Source organism: Podarcis melisellensis, assembly GCF_964234715.1.
Source record: "Podarcis melisellensis genome assembly, chromosome: 3".
NCBI lineage: Eukaryota > Metazoa > Chordata > Lepidosauria > Squamata > Lacertidae > Podarcis > Podarcis melisellensis.
In genome coordinates, this window is record NC_138530.1 from 93,027,070 (window position 1) to 93,044,146 (window position 17,077).

The 17,077-nt window shown below is 41.3% G+C and overlaps 1 protein-coding gene across 1 annotated transcript; it reads left to right on the plus strand.

Moving 5' to 3' along the window:
• The first annotated feature begins 346 nt into the window (after positions 1–346).
• YWHAQ (tyrosine 3-monooxygenase/tryptophan 5-monooxygenase activation protein theta) lies at positions 347–14,686 on the plus strand. Its single transcript, XM_081906587.1, has 6 exons — positions 347–576; positions 1,891–2,278; positions 11,875–11,998; positions 12,154–12,317; positions 13,126–13,221; positions 13,614–14,686. The coding sequence occupies exons 2-6, from the start codon at positions 1,985–1,987 to the stop codon at positions 13,671–13,673; spliced, it is 738 nt and encodes a 245-aa protein (XP_081762713.1). The 5' UTR covers positions 347–576; positions 1,891–1,984; the 3' UTR covers positions 13,674–14,686.
• The last annotated feature ends 2,391 nt before the right edge of the window (positions 14,687–17,077 follow it).

Sequence of the window (17,077 nt, forward strand, 5' to 3'; positions counted from 1 at the left end):
GAGAAGGGATAGGCGGAGAAAGGGCGGGGAAGGGAAGGAAAGGAGAGGTGGTGGTGGGGCGGCCTTGTAGCAGCATCGCCATGGCGACAGTGACGTCAGCCCACCCTGGACCTAATTGGAGGAAACCCCGTGGCCCCAGCTGCAGAAGCAGCAGTGCACGGGCCAACCGAACTTGCGCGCCCTCCTCCCTCCCAGCCGCCCGCGACTTTTCTGCTCACCTTCGCGGCGGCGCGCAGGAAGGCGATTGGCCGCGTCGTGCTCAGGGGCGGGGCACGGGCTCGGGCAGCGCGCGCCGATTGGCTGAGCTGAAGGCGAGCGCGGGCCTAGGAGCGGGAGAGGTTCGCTTTGTGCCAACGCCCTTTTAGCAGCAGCAGCGGCGGGAGCAGCAGCAGCAGCAGCGCTGGTTCTGTGGCTGGAGACGGGAGCGGTTTTCTCTCGCTCTTTCTCTCTCCCCCCCTCCCTCCTCTCCTCCTCCTCCTCCTCCTCCCCACCTTCTTGATCCAGCCCCGGAGCGGAGCGAGCGCAGTCGACCCAGCAGGCGCCCGCCGGCCCGGCCTAGCGCCTCAGCGGACCCAGGTGAGAGGGCGACGGCGGCCTTGGCGGCGAGGCGAGGCGCGCTTCTCCCTCCCCTCCCTCCCTCCGTGGCTGCGCGCCTTCCCTTGCCTAATCCCTGCCGCGTCGTCCATTTTGTGGAGGCGGCGCGGAGCTCCCGGAGTCGTCGTCGTCCCCTCCGCCGCCGCCGCCTCCGCCATTTCGTACCGGCCCTGCAGAGCCAGCCCCGGCATTTCCTGAGGGACGGCGGGAAAGGAGACGGGCAGGAGCGCGGCTGAGGGCAGGGCCGGCGAGGCTGGGTGGCTGCCACCCGCGCCTCACTCGCTCCCTCCTCCGCCTGCGGGGACAAAGGCAGCGCGGAGCCGCCGCCGCCGCCTTTTCCCTTTGCCTCCGTGGGAGGGGGAAGGGGGGGAATCGGTCGTTCTCACGCTTCTCTCCCCCCCATCACCTTTCTATTATCCAGGAAAATCGGCCACCTTTTATCTCCCCCTCCCCCCAAAAAGGTTCGACACTCCTTTCTCCTTCCTTTTTGTTTTTTTGCACATCATCGTCCTCCAACGCCAAGCGAATCGCCCCGGGCTTCTCCGCCTCTGCACTCTTCTCTTCCATCTTCCTCCCCACCCCAGTCCCGCCTGCCAGGCATTACTTAGCGATCTGCCCCTGAGAAGAGTTGCTCGCCCTCTTCTTCTCCCCCTGCACCTTGTGCCTTTTCTCTCTCTGCTCTTTTTTCCCTCCTCCCCTTACCCGCCATTCACAAGTCCAGGTTGTAGGTCACCTATAGCGCCACTTCCATTCTCCTCTTCTTAGCCTGCTTTCCTACAAACACTGCATGGGGTTTGTGGGTGGGTGGTTTTAGAACGTAACGTTTGGATTCTCTCTCCCCCCCCCTTAACAGGAATCTTTTTTGTCTCTCGGGTCTTTAAAAAAGCACACACCAGTCTCTACTGCCCAACTCCAGCATCACACACCTTGGATCTGTATGCTACACTATTCCTGACCGCCATTTCCAAAGGCCTGGCATCTCCTGTCCACAAGGTGCTGGAAATCTCTTAGGTAGGAAGGGCCTAATCACCTGTTCTGGACATTAGTGCTTCTTCCACTTGTGTTATCTTGACAGGCCCTGTTAGTGTTACCTGGTTGACAGACATGGTACATCTTTTTGTCAGCTTGGTTTGAATTGAGGCTTTTAGTGACTGTTTCTCAATGGCCTTTGTTTAAGTTGCTCTGTCTCTTGTGGTTTGAATTTCCTAAATCTATACGAGCTTTTTGTATGGCTGGTAACTCTATTCCTTAGGAATACTGTACAGGTTTCAGAATATTCGTCTCTTCCTGTTCCAGGTTTTGAGGTGCCTTCTGACTTTGTGAAAGGCCCTGCTGTTCCTTTCCCCCTACTAAATCAGTTGCCTTGCTGCTTATACCATTGCTGGCCAACATGGAAAAGACCGAGATGATTCAGAAAGCCAAGCTGGCTGAGCAGGCAGAGCGTTATGATGATATGGCTACCTGCATGAAGGCAGTCACAGAGCAAGGTGCTGAATTATCCAATGAAGAACGCAATCTTCTCTCTGTGGCGTACAAGAATGTGGTTGGGGGAAGACGCTCTGCTTGGCGAGTGATCTCTAGCATTGAGCAGAAAACTGACGGAAATGACAAGAAGATGCAGCTTGTCAAGGACTACCGAGAGAAAGTGGAGTCTGAACTTAAGTCCATCTGCACTACAGTTCTGGTGAGTTTGTTAAGCATACTTCACCTTAGTATTTATAGCTGACTTACTGAGTTGAAGCCTGAGGCCTAGGAGTGGGATGAATTGCATTATGTGAGATGTAGATTTAAAATGTAAGATGTTGAATTTAAATATGCTATTTTGCCATACCTTGCCAGGAACAGTGAATGTAGGTAAACAAAAGTTGACTAAAGTGAATTTACTGCAAAAGTGGGTTTCCACTGACAGTTACTTGGAAAATGTGAGAATGAGGATTGAACTGTAAAAGCTGTTTTATCTGTAATCAGTAGCAATGCAATCTCATAATGCCTTGTATTTAAAAGTCTATATTTGATGAACTAAATAGGCTGAAAAAGCTACATATAGGTTCCTCTGGGGTCATATCTATTGCTTTGTTCGTTGAAATATAGAAGCTATTATATGCTAAATCCTAAATTCATTGATTAGAGGATATTCATGGAACATAGTTGGAATAAATCTTTGCTTCTAATAGTTTCACTTGCATTGCTCTTGCCTGTTTCTTATTTCTATGGGTTCTGGCAGTAGTTTCATATTACCTACTGCAAGTGATGGAGAGCTAGCACAAGGCTATGTAGAAGAAGAAAACACAGGTTGTCTGTTTCATAAATATGTCCAAAGCAACAGGCAATACTCTTTAGGCGTTCATATTTGGTCTTGGATTCTTTAAGTAGCTATTTTGTTTTTAACAAATCATGGTACCATATCTGCAGGTAGGCTAGGATAATTAGAATTCGTTTGAAGCTTTTGTCCATTTACTTTATACCACTTAAATTTTTATTTGGATTGGGTTAAGGAGGTTGGCAACCAGTGAAGAACAAATGTCCTCTGGTGCTTTGTTTCTGTCTGCAAAAAAAGTGTTTCTTTGATCCTTAGGGCATCATCTCAGCTCCTAGTGCATATTTATTTTGTAGGAAACATTGTACATGTTTGCTTCTGACATTTAATTCCTTGCACCAAAGGGGGCCTTTTTGAGTCTAAAATAAAAGACAGCATTGTATACTATGCAGCAAAGCACTTTTGAAGTTATGGGGAGTTTAAAAATGAGGGTCTGTTCAATGAAAAGTAAAAAATCTCATTAGGCAAGCCCAGGCCCTTGGGTGTGTCTAAAGTAGCTCTTTGGATCCTAGCCACTGTCCTTAGTCATCTCTATTGCATACCAGCAGTACAGAAATGCTTTTTGATTTCAAGCTTGAACTTTCTGGTCAAATATATGGCTATTTGGGGTGGGGTTCTAATTTTTTTAAAAAAACCCACCCCACTATTTTAACACAATTATTTTGCTACGAATGTAGACATTTATATTGATGTTTCTTTTGGAACCCTGTGCATCCTATTCCATGTAAAATTGTTATACTTGAATTGTCAATATTTTCCTAAATATGTAGTAGTGCAGGAAGTATTATAAATTTTGTTGGCCCAAGGTTTAGCTCTACTCTAAACTTCTCTTGAGCAGTGAACTGTTGGAAAGCTGTATAAACTAATGATATGTAACAAATAAATTTTGACAAATTGGTTGATACTTGGAAAACACAAGAAAAATCAGTAAGCAGTCATTTGTTACACATCTTAGAATTGAAGAGTGAAACTGATTATAATGGAACAGATTGTCTGTCAATAGGACTTGCTGATCGGAAGGTCAGCAGTTCGAATCCCCGCAACGGGATGAGCCCTGGTAGCTTGGTCCCTGCTCCTGCCAACCTAGCAGTTTGAAATCATGTCAAAGTGCAAGTAGATAAATAGGTACCGCTCCGGCGGGAAGGTAAACGGCATTTCTGTGCGCTGCTCTGGTTTTGCCAGAAGCGGCTTAGTCATGCTGGTCACATGACCTGGAAGCTGTACGCCAGCTCCCTCGGCCAGCAAAGCAAGATGAGCACCACAACCCCAGAGTTGTCCATGACTGGACCCTTTACCTTTAACAGTTCATTAAATGCTTAGTCATGTTTATGGACCTTCAAAAACTAGTTTAATACTGCCTTCAGTTTGCTAACTATATGTATAGTTGTTGCTAGATTCATAAAAATGTATATATGTTTACCCAGAGGTAGACAGAAAGCATGCTAAGTCATTGTTCAGTCAGCATAGTGGAAGCAAAGGACTTTCCCTAGTGAGAAACTGAACATACTTTAAGCAGTTGCGGTGACTCATGCCCATTAAATGCTGTGTTAAAACTAATTACGCAGGTGTTTGTAGGCACAGTTGCATTTTCCGACGTTACTGGACATGCTTAGTTGGTCCTTTGATCACCATGACGTGGTGGGGAACTTAAGGCCTCAGGCCTGAATGTGATACCCCAGGACTCATATTTGACCGTGGGAGCCCCACCCCTTGGTCCAGGCCACACTCATCACTCTTTCTCTGTCTCTTCCTTGAGTACTTTTCTCTGGCTGGAGTGTGTCATTGAATTAATAATGTCTTGCTTGTCTTAATGAAGGTTGGGAGAGGTGTATGTCTGTCTAAAACTTTTAACTGACTGGTGTGTAGCTTACTGTACAAAGTGGCCCCACCCACCCCTGACATGTGGCCCGTAGAAGCTTCCCCATGAGGAAATGCGACCCTTTTGCTGAAAAGGGTTCTTTGCCCCTGCCCCAAAAACAATGTTCATGTTCTGAAAACTAAGTTTAGCGCAAGGACATCTTTCCTGGGAGTCTTCTGATCACGTGCATTTTCCCTCTCTGAGCTTTTAGATAAGGCTGCTTGCGGCAAACTATCTTAAAACATTTTTCCAAGCAGGGACGATGATAGGAAAGTACTCCATTTGCAGAAGTGAACTGTGTATATGCCCCTGTTTCATGACTAGTAGCTGCAGACTGCAGTCCTCAGTTGGGCATGTACTGTGGAATTTAGGCAGGTAAGTAGAAATGGTCTGTTAAAGAGTAGACAGGGAAAGGAAAGCAGACAGCTGCTTCATATTTTAGCTAGGTGGATTTTACAAAGTTAAGAAGATACTATGTCTTGGTAACTAAGGGAATTCATTCCAACCAAGGTTGGGCACTTTTAAGTGATTATTGTGAGAGAATTGAGCATGCCCATAGGTGAAATCTGTGCAGCTTAAAATGTTCTGGTTTATATTTCATATTTAACAATCACATTTTGTTGATCGTATCTATTCAATAGTTTTGCTAGTCTTCTAAGTTCTGTGCTGAAATGTCAATAGCAAAACATATTGACAATCTACCAGAAAACCAGAGATTCCAAACAACATCTTATTGGTGGGAGAATTGAGTTCATATATTTTGCAGAACAACATGCTGTCAGTTTCCATTCAAATGAGCAATGCTAAAAAGGGTAGCCGCACTTGTGAATGGCTTGGATTCTTCTATCTTTTTTACATAAAATCTGGGTACAGTGGAACCTCTAGTTATGTACGGTCCTCCTTATGAATGCTTCGGGTAACAAGCTCCATTAACCCAGCAGTAGATGCTCCTTGTTGCGAACTTCGCCCTGGGATGCAAGCGGAAGTTGTGCGGCAGTGGGAGGCCCCATCAGCGAAAGTGTGCCTCATGTTAAGAACAGTTTCAGGTTAAGAACCGACCTCCGGAATGAATTTAGTTAATAACTGGAGGTACCACTGTACTTGAATATCATAAGCTTTTTAAGTCAGGTTCCGCAATGCATTCAACAAGCAGGAATGCCTAGTATCTATGTACCATTTTCAGATGTCGGAGACTAATGTAGTAACAGTTATTTTAATTGAATTAGGATGTTTATGGAATAAAAGGATGTTCCCAGGCCTGTTGGTTAAAACTGAACACTGATAAATTATATTTCTGAAAATCAGTGAGGGCTTAAATATACCAGTGCTTTTAAATTTTTAATATGGTTACTTCATGAAGAAACCTTCAATATCTCACATTTTCAGTGTTGTAGCAGTCCTTATGATGTCATACAACAACATAAAATGACAGAATAAATGATTAATGAATAAACCAAATTAATATTTGTGTATGTTCATCTCCTCATAACATGAATTCTCTAGGTGATACGCAACAATTTTAAGTATGCAGAAATATAGTTTAATATAATAAAATACACAAGTAGAGCAGGTAGAAACAGCTTAAAACTAGGGATCAGTATTGGGCCACTGCTACTAATGTATTGTTGGAGTCGGTTAAAAATAGTTTAGAAATAAATCTATGCAGTGTGCGCACAGAGGTTCTGATTAGGAAAGGAATTTTGATGTAAGCTAGTATTGTAATGAACTGAAATGCTATGACAGATTTAAACAGCCTTATGCTAACCATTTTGTGATAGGTGGAAAAGGGAGAGAATGCCTTGCTGATTTTACTAAATAAAATTAGTTTTGTCTCGTGACCTTCAACAGCTATTTGGAGGTTTAAGCCTTGGTGCATGAGTAGAACACTGCATGTGCCCCTTAAGACCATTGCCATTATTGATAGGTTGGCTATCTCCTTTTTTAAAAAAAACAACACCTGTATTAGTGTCCTAGTTAGAGCTTGGTGTTACAGTTTAGTAATTAAGAAATGATCAATTTGCATGTGTTAGTAGAAGGCACAAATCACTCCCTGGTAACAGAGAAGACTGTCAACCACTGGATAGATTACCACTGAGACTGAATGCAGGATCGTAACATACTTCAGTACTTGTTTTTTACTTACCATCCAAATCAAGAAGCTTAGTGCTAAGAACCAGAGTACAATTCTGAATGCCAAAAGCATTCTTCATAGCTGAATTAAAGTGCAACACACTATTATTTCTTCTCCAACCTCTCCAAAGTGTTTTTGGTGGATTTCTGTAGTGGGGACATTCATTAGTTCATTAAACAAACGCGTAAAATATGTATTTAAACACTGCTACATCAGAAAACATAGCAAAGTAGTATACAACATTAAAAAGGTGGAAACCATACAATGAAAGCATTAAAAACATATCTCACAATATATTTCAACATGATAATAATTTATTATATAGGGTTGCATGTAGACATGCTGAGGTCAGAAGTATCCAACAAGTTGGGAGTAGCAGTAAGTAATTGGATTGTGGGGGGGGGGAATACTTCAAAATTCACTTGAAATATAATTGTATTAACAATTTTGAAATATATATGTTTAAGATATGATTGTGTAAGCTATGATTGCTGAAATTTCAGGTGCCGTAGAAATTACTTGATAAATCCCACACCAGCCATCATAACAAGTGATCTTGTTCCTTGCTTAAACAATTGGCCAAGTGCAGAATATTAAGTTGTGTTCAGAGTGCACATGTGGCCCTGATTAGTTAAACCTAAGGTGTGTTCCTAAGCATATTTGCTTGGAAACAAGTTCCATTTAAATGGACTTCTTTTCAAGTGAGAGTATTTGAGATTCAGTTTCGTATCTCTAATGCTGGAGCACTTAATGTTTGAGGTTGGTTCAGTTTCACAAGCTGATTCATCTTTGCAATCTGATTCATCAGGGGCTTGAGAGTTTCTCACAGGGATGATTCATGTCATGTGTTTTTGGAGCAATTAAATATGTGCTGGTACTAATTTAGTATATTCTAGTTTACAGTAGAGAAGGGAGTTGACTATGCACACCTCTCACACTACGGTATTAGTATTTTATTTTTATTATTAAGTTTGTATACCATTTATCAGATCACAGGGCGGTTCACAACATAAAAATACAAAACGAAAGCACAAAAGACATAATAAAGCAAAACCAAACCAATAACATGCCCCCCAACAAGGACATTCTATGGCTTCTTAATGTCAGTCAACCGAAAATGTATGCTTATAGAGAAACATTTTTGCAACAGAGAGCCACTGTAGAAAAGGCCCATTCTTGAGTTGCCACATGCTTCAGCTGAAATAAACTTTGCTACTTGTTGAGGATTCAAAGAGAAAGTGAGGAGTAGATTAGATCAGGAAGTATGTTACAATAAACCATAGTCCATAAAATTGACTAGTTGATTTTACATGCAGAAAAGAGTTGACCCTAGCTATTAATTGCTACTATAGGCTTACTGTACTTGAGGTTAACATTTGGCATTTTCCAGACTAGCTGTCTTTACCATCTCCTGCTCACATTTAGTCCTTGTTACCTGTCTGTGTCATGTATGTTTGATTAACCAACACTTTCCGCACAAAAGTGTTAGATATTGCGTCTGGTTAGACAACAACGAGACATTGATTATAAATCAGAGGGGAAGTATGGAATTGGAATAACTATGCATATATCTTCTGTGGATGTACCTCCATCACCCAAAGCTGGAGCAAACATTTGGTATAGACTGAGTTGTCACTTCCCTTTCAGATTGAAGGGCTCAGTAGACTATTAGGCAGTGTAGGCCAGTCTGAACTCTTAACCTGTCTCCAGGTAGGGCTGGGAGAAACTCTTGTCTGAAACCCCAGAGAGCTGTTGACAGTGTAGACAATACTGAGCCTGGACTGATTCAGTGTAAGGCTGTGTTCTATGCTCTTAGCTCTGTGAGGGAGTGTAAATTACATTTCCCATAATATTTTTTTAACGGGAAGGGCAATAGCTCAGTGGCAGAGTGTCTGCTGTGTATGCAGTAGGCCCAGGTTCAGTTCTTGGCATCTCCATGTTGGGTTGGGAAAGACTTCTGCCTGAAATCCTGGTGGCTGCCAGTCAGTTTAGATAATGCCGAGCTAGATGGACCCAATGATCTGACTTGGTATAATGCAATTTCCTTTGTTCCTATGAAATGTGTTATTACAGGATATACAGTATTAAATGGCATCTTCGTCATTTAAAAACAAAATGAGTTGAAAAACCACCCGCATTTCATTAGGTGACTTGAGGTGATAACCAGGGAGCACGGTCTTTAGCAGAAAGGCACTATTAGTCATTTTGCAAGTGCATAAATTTGACTAAAGGTTATAATTGCTAAAATAACAATTATAGTAGCTCTGCATGTAGAACTTAGGTCTAACCTCTTTGCAAAAAGACCCATCCATGTTGGTACAGCTGGGCTAAAATGGTAGTCTGTAGGCTATACTGAGTGAGACTCCTTCCTCTTTTGCCTGAACAAATGGTTTATGCTATATTATTACCAGACAACATCTTGCTGTGTGCTTTCTTTCTTTAGTCAAACCATTCAGATAAAGTAGTGAAGAATACATTCTGAAAGAAAGATATGGTGTGTCTTTAATTCTAATAAATATATGAACTGTAGAACAGAAGATTTATTAACAGTAGATTGCATTTAATGATACTGGTACTATATATTTGCATAGAAAAGCAGGCATTGAATGCAAACAATATTTTCAAAACTTTAATCTAAACATCAAAGGGAAAGATGACTGTATTGAGAAATAAAATTGCTCTCTACTTTCTGAAGCTTAAAGCATCTTTGTGCAGCTCTTCAGAAACGCAGAACAGCTTAAGAGTCCTAAGACATTACCTGTTCTTAATTTTACTTTCTAAAAGGCATGAGACAAAATGAAGAGACAGACAGGGAGGGAGGAAAGCAAACTCAAGCCCCCTAGTTCTTTGTTCTTCCAGCTGGAATGGAAGCAGTTCGTGGAGGGGAGGAGCTAAAAGTTACTAGTCTCAACAGAGCTGATAACAGTGTCTGCTTCCATTCTCCCTCTGCTGTAGCATGAGAATACTAGCCTCTTGATGGTTAACAGTGGAACTTAATGACGTTTTAGAGCAATTCCATTTAAGAGGGGAGAGTTTATTCCCTGCTTTTGTCTGATTCCTTGAAAGCTTTGATACATATTCAGAATCAAAACATTTTGTTCATAGGGTGTGAGTCATTTAATAATGAGTCCTGTCAGCCCTGTACAAGGACTTCTGCTCTCCTCCCCTGTGCATCCCTGAAATTAACTCTCTGTGTGTGTCAGGAACATCCCTAGAACAGCATGGGGGGGGGGCAAGAGAAGCAAGGATTGTTCATCTGGTAAGCTGAAATGCTTGTGCTGATCAGAAGAGTGCAACACTGAATTTCTCTCTTAGTGGCAAATTAAGCATGGTATGAAAATACCATGTTGCTAGCAAATGTTTGACATTGATGTCCTGTAGGGAAAATAGGTCTTCTATTTCAAGTCTCTAGACTCTAGGACTATCTTGCTGGTCACGCTTCTGGCTGGTAAGAATATAAGTGTGTTCTTTCAAGTAAGTTTCAGAATATGTCTCTACCTCAAGTTCTTTTAACTTGCCTAGGTGTGTCTAGTTCTGACCATGCTGCTTCGTTACCCAGCATGTTGATTAGCCTAAAAATTGGCTGTCCAGTGACAGAAGTCTGATACCAAAGAAGGTTCACAAACTTTAGTAGCTGTGGAGGATGTTAACCAGAACTTTAGCATGACTGTTTAAGACTTTCTCTTGTAGACATACAAGGCTAATAGCCAAAGGTTCCAATTGGCTATTCTTTCTCATAATTGGATATGGTGTGCATACTGTTGGACTGTGGGTGACTTGTCAGGGCTTCAGACATCAACTTACTATTTACTGATCAAAAGCAGAAGTGACTTTAAATCTGCTAAAACAGCTGAATTAGATTATTCTCCACTGTGAGGAAATAGAAAGCAGCTTAGTGGGGGGCGGGGGCGGGGAGAGAGCGTCTGTGATGTATCATAGTGGTCCTTTATGTAGGGATGGCTTTAGCTAAAGTTTATGCTTCAGCTATAATTTAAATGCATATTGTTGGCAAAAAATAGTTAATTGAATCTGTACATTCCAATTCAAAAAACCCTCATTAAACAGATCTGTGACTAAATCAGCACAATTTTTTTAGCATGGCACGTAAAGCAATAATTTCTATTTGAAAAATAAACCATTTGAACATTGAACTATTTGAACCATATTGAATGGCTTGTGCAGTAAGACGATTGGCTGAAGCTGCTAAATACTTAAAAAGTAATCGTGGAGTGTCTGGATGGAATCATTACTTTGGGCAACTGTCACAGGTAGATCTCCTGGTATAAGACAATCAAATGAACTGTGGCTGTGTTGGTGGCAGTGGTTTGCTGCAAAGGTGATGGGTGGAGCTTTTATATTCAGCACAGCACTTAGTGTGCTTTAAAAAGCTATTGCTTCAATTTTTAATGCAACACTTGGGTATTTATTTTGAGAAGGAATTAATCAAAAGTGGAAACAGTGGAAAAATAACTAGGAATAGTTCTACGCCCCCCCCCCCCAAAATCACACTCCCTATACTTTATTTGTAAAACCTGTTTTTCTTGCGAGCTGTTGATTATGAATTTTTCTTTGGTAAGCAGCCTCTTATGTCAGAAAGTGATGTATCTCATAGTGAAAGAATGGGTTAATGGGCATGTGTCCACAATTCCTAAATGTTTGCATCATACCTGACTCATTTTTTAGTCCAAAAAGTAAATCTAATTTTGGTTACAACACTTCAATCCTTCATTTGTGTTGCCCATCTTGAAAGACAGTCTCAGGGGACAAAAAGTGCCACTTCTTAAATTGAAACACCATTTCTCTTGCTACGGGGTCTTTGTCTACTTAGTGCATAATATATCAAAATGGCATTTTAGCAATCATGCATATTGTGTCTGAACACACATCTGTGGTAGTATTTATGGCAAAGAATATTACTTTCCTTTTCCCTTACTATTGAAATTACTTAAAATTCTCCCCCCCCCCTTTCGTTAGGAGTTGCTGGACAAGTACTTAATAGCTAATGCAACTAACCCAGAGAGCAAGGTGTTCTATCTGAAGATGAAGGGAGACTACTTTCGATACCTGGCGGAGGTTGCCAGCGGAGATGACAGAAAACGTGAGTACCATATTAATTTAAGCCTCTGCTTTACAGTAAATGTATATCTAGTCTTATAAATACATGTTGTGTGTGTTACATGTTGTGTGTGACGATAATGTTAAGAACCTGCTAGCTTGTCTCATAATCCCTTTTGCCTTGCTTTTTCTTAACAGAAACAATAGAAAATTCACAGGCGGCTTATCAGGAGGCATTTGACATCAGCAAGAAAGAGATGCAACCCACACATCCAATTCGTTTAGGCTTAGCGCTTAACTTTTCCGTATTTTACTATGAGATCCTCAACAACCCAGAGCTGGCTTGCACATTGGCAAAGACAGTAAGTTGACTTTGGGCGTGTGTGGGAAAGTTAGTTTGAATAAGGGAGCAGGACTCCTTAACCACATTTGCTTATCTTCTTGGATACTGAAATTGTATATATGGGTGTGTTCACTTTACCTATTCTTCATTCAGGGGACTGCTAGTATGATCTTGCTTCTACTTCCTCCTTGTGGCATTCTGTCACCTGGTAGAGCATGCAGAATAATTTTAACAGTGAAAGCTATGAACAGGCACATATTGATGGCTGGTCTTAAAACATTTTTGTTTCAAGAGGCTAATGTTATTGTCTCACAAGGGTTTCATTTCTAGGCCCACTTTGGGAAATAAGCATCTTTAGTCATAGTAGAACATGAGCTGAGTGAACATGATTTGGGTTTGATCTGAAGTGGCATCATTATAGTATTTTCCCACATCAAGGTTAATGCATTATTGTTCTCCAAAGGAAAGCCTACATCCATGTATACTCCTCTGAAGAGTTGAATGTTTGAACACAACCACAGATGTATAACCCCAAGTTAAATACCAGCCCACAGAAAACCTAAATTGCTGTACATTAAACATGTAGCAGGAAATGTTCACTGAGTACTAACTTCTCTTGCTTCTGAAATGTCTTCCAGAATAGGCTTTGTACAATGACTATGCTGATAACCAAATCTTGTTTATCCTATATCAAAGCAATTTATGTAAAAAAGAAACAGCCTAAACTTCTGAAGGAATACCTCATCTGATGGCTTGTTTTAAAAACATATCTACTTTGGGGGGTTATTTTGCCTAAAGTGTAAGAATAATCTGATTGTCTTTCCTAGGCTTTTGATGAAGCCATTGCAGAACTTGATACGCTGAATGAAGACTCGTACAAAGACAGCACTCTCATCATGCAGTTGCTTAGAGACAACCTCACAGTAAGATGTGCCTGGTCTTTCTACAGTCATTGTGCTTAGACTTTGGGTTCCCAAATAGTGTCAGCTAGGTTTTTGGAGTAGTACTCCTGCTGCGTTTATTAAAAGGGAGTTGTGAGCTGGGGTTGTGATGGATGTAAAACTGAGAATATCTCACTTCTGATAATACTGCTTGCTTCTAAAAATATTGCTCATTACTAAATTGGATATTGTACATCTAGGCTTGATAGACTTAACAGATATATTTAGAAATATAATAAGGTGCAAGTAAAACTACTGCTTTTTATGTAGTTTACCAGATGAAGCAAGTCACTGATTTTACTTTTGTGCCAGACTGCTATTGAGAATGGTGTTGCAAGTGAACCATACCTGATTATGGTTGTTCTTCTTTCCAGTTATGGACATCAGACAGCGCAGGAGAAGAATGTGATGCTGCAGAAGGTGCAGAAAACTAAACGGCATATGGAGTGTCATTCCCCTTCTCAAGAAACCTTTTTACACGTCTCATTCCTTATAGCTCCACTTGGATTTCCTATAGCAAAGAGAAGCCATCCATGTGTATGGAAATCAATTTATAGTCTTTTCACACTGCAGCTTTGGGAAAACTCCATTCCTTGATTTGTGTTTTGTCCTGGCCTTCCTGGTGTGCGTTTACTGCTGTAGAAAAGTATTAATACTGGCTTAATTTCCATATAAACATAAGTAACTTCCAAACACTTATGTAGCGGACTAAAGTTTCTGGTATTTAAAAAGAAATCTGAACCAGTTCCTGCAAGCAACTGTGGTGGTTTTTTCTTTCTTTCTTTTTTTTTTTTTGGTATTACAGTGATGAAATGAAAATGTAGTTAATGCAACTAAAGAGTGTTCAACACAGTTCAATTCTCCACATTCCCTTTTTATTCTGCAGGGGTTTCTTGGTGATTTGACTTTCCCGTGCTACTGTGTACTCGTTTCTGTAGGATCTGGGGTGTCTTGGGCCAAATGGGAAGCATGGCAGAGTGGCTTCCTATATGTGTGTACAGCAGGAGCTACTGAGTGTTTTAAATACAGGGATTCTACTTACTCTTCAGTTGCTGCTGTTCAACTGCTATCCCCTCCCAATAAAATTTCACTTACACTCCTGCCTTTGTAGTTCTGGTATTCACTTGATTATGTACTAGAAGCAGCATGTTACTGCCAGAATACAGGGAGTGCCTTTTTGGCAGACTAAATTGCATGTCATTTCTTAACACTGGAATGGGGGCGGGGGGGGGGAAGAGGTCATATGTCCGAGTATAAAACTTTTCCATGCAGATTTGTGCACATGTATGAAGGTGTCAAGTTCGTCCAGTGATTGTTCCTTAGATAGATGGACCACTATTGTGTGTTGCTAATCATTGATTGTAGTCCCAAAAAAGCCTTGTGAAAATGTTAATGCCCTATGTAACAAAATAACATTAAATAAAATTACATTTTATAAACCACTAAACTGTTGGGCTTTGTAACATTTGCATGCAGCTTCGTCTAGGAATAAATCCCATCTAAACTGTTTTACTATGCTGTAACTGAACAGTTTTCAAACCTGTAATTCTTGCATCATGTGTGTGTGTGTGTGTGTAGGCGTGTGTGCACTTCTCTGATGCATTGCATGAAGTGAGATGATGTTCTGCATTCACTAAAGTTTTTAACATATAGCATGCATTCTTACATATGTATAGTGCATTGCAATACAACTGTTACAAGAGGTATTCATACAGGTAAATTGAAGCATTCTGAAAATACTGCCTGCTTTGACAGGGGCCTCCTACCTAGAGCCACATTTAATTGGCTTTAGGAATGCTTCAGCATCAGACCAATCACCTGGACCCTAAATGGAAGCATTTCTAAAAGTAGCTTTTAACAGACAAACATACTGTAAAACAGGCAGAACTCAGGTCATGGGGAAAATGCTTATCCCAGGACTGTTCCGCATGCACTTGCATTTGGTGTGCTGGACCATTTACCACATAGTTTTGCCATGCTGGCTGTGCAACTGATTGGACCTTCTTGTTGCTAGGCACTCAATTTTATTTATTAAGACTGCTAATCAGCCACTTTGCAAATACACTCAAAGTGGTATAAACCTGTAAGAACAAAACTGCATTGAACCAAATATCTGAGTGAGCCAAAGCTAAAACTACAAATACGTATTCTTTTTCTGCTTTTCAAAGGTAAATTGGGAGGACTGAGGGAAGCTTATTCCATTGAGGGAAAATACCCTGGTTTTCTATGCCTGCTCTTAAACTTCTGGACAATGGTACTCAAAGCAGAGCCTGATCCGAGCACCGCAGCTTGCATTGTGAACAATGTAAGAAGCGTTACTCTCCATGTTAATGTGGGATCAGGTTGTGAAAGGTTCTAAATGCATGCAATACGTACACAAGCAAATATCCTGTGTCCTGTATATTGTTTGTTTTGGGACCAAAAGCTCACTGCAATTCTCTTCAGCTTTTGTTACCTATGTTCTTTAACACCCTTTGTCATCTCAATCAGGTGCCAGTATTCTAAAGACAAGTATTTTCAGAAAAGGAATACTTGCAACATTCCCTTTCTTTCCCATATTCTGTCTAGTTGCTTCACTTGGGCTTCCAGTTGAGCAATTTTGCTTTGGTAGGCAGGCTACAAATAATAATTATTTTATTATTTATAGCCTGCCTGTCTGGCTGGGTTTCCCCAGCAACTCTGGGTGGCTTACAGCATATATAAAAACATGGTAAAACATCAAACATTAAAAACTTCCCTATGCAGGGCTGCGGTCAGATGTTTTCTAAATTAGGTAGTTCTTTATCTCGACATCTGTAGGGTGTTTCACAGGGAGGGTGCCACTACTGAGAGAAGGCCCTCTGCAGATTAATGGCAGATTAATCACAAAGCGTAGTTCTCATGTTAAGGTATTACAATTGTAGGGTTGCCCTAGGAGAGCCACAAATTAATGGAGCTTGGGAATGGTTAAACAAAGGTTTAGAAATGACATGCATGAAATGATAAACTTACTGAGAATCTATTAATTGGTGACTTCACACCTCCATAGTGGGCCGAATGGCTATAGCATATGCTGGAGTCACTAATGTACACAGGGAAATTGTGCCCCCACTTTTAAGTGTACACCCTGGTGACTGCTACAGTGTAGAGCAGCATGTGAAGTTTAGCATATTGGTGGAGTCCACATATTTGGTGTCATTGATGATGGCTATGACAAGCGTGGGGGTGAGGAAGCTTTGTCAAGTTTTGTGGCGTAAATACTCCACTACTAAGTGGCATGTATTGTAGAAAATGGGAATAACGGATGTGATCCTGTACATGCTTGCTTAATAAAGTAGGTGATGCTTGGGGGTTGGCTCCTGTTAACAGTATACACTGAATCTTCTCAGTAGTTAAACAAATGAGTCATTTGCTCATTTTCCGTCACCACTTCCTTTGAATACCTTTGAGCTGGCATTAATGGTGAAGCAAAACTGCTTCCAAAGAAAAGGTGGTTTTTCACTTCCCCATCCTCTGTGTAAGGTTTTCCAAATCTTGCCCCTCCAGGACTAGTAACCCAGACCTTACTAGACCACACTTGGATGAGAACCTAGAAGCAGCAACCTTGACCATGACCTGTGATTAGAATCTTGAGTTTATAAATCTAATTTAGGAGTGCCCTCCTGCCTCACCACATCCTTAAAAAAATTAGATGGCAGCAAGAATGAAAACTTGTGGCAGTTGTGAAGCTGTTATGCCTAAATGGCTAGGAATGATATGTGGTGATCAAAGTAGAAATCTCTAGAAGTTCCCAATTTGTAACGGGAACAGTGAAGTGAACCTCTTTGATCATTCTGTGACAGCCAGCAGGTGGCGCTGT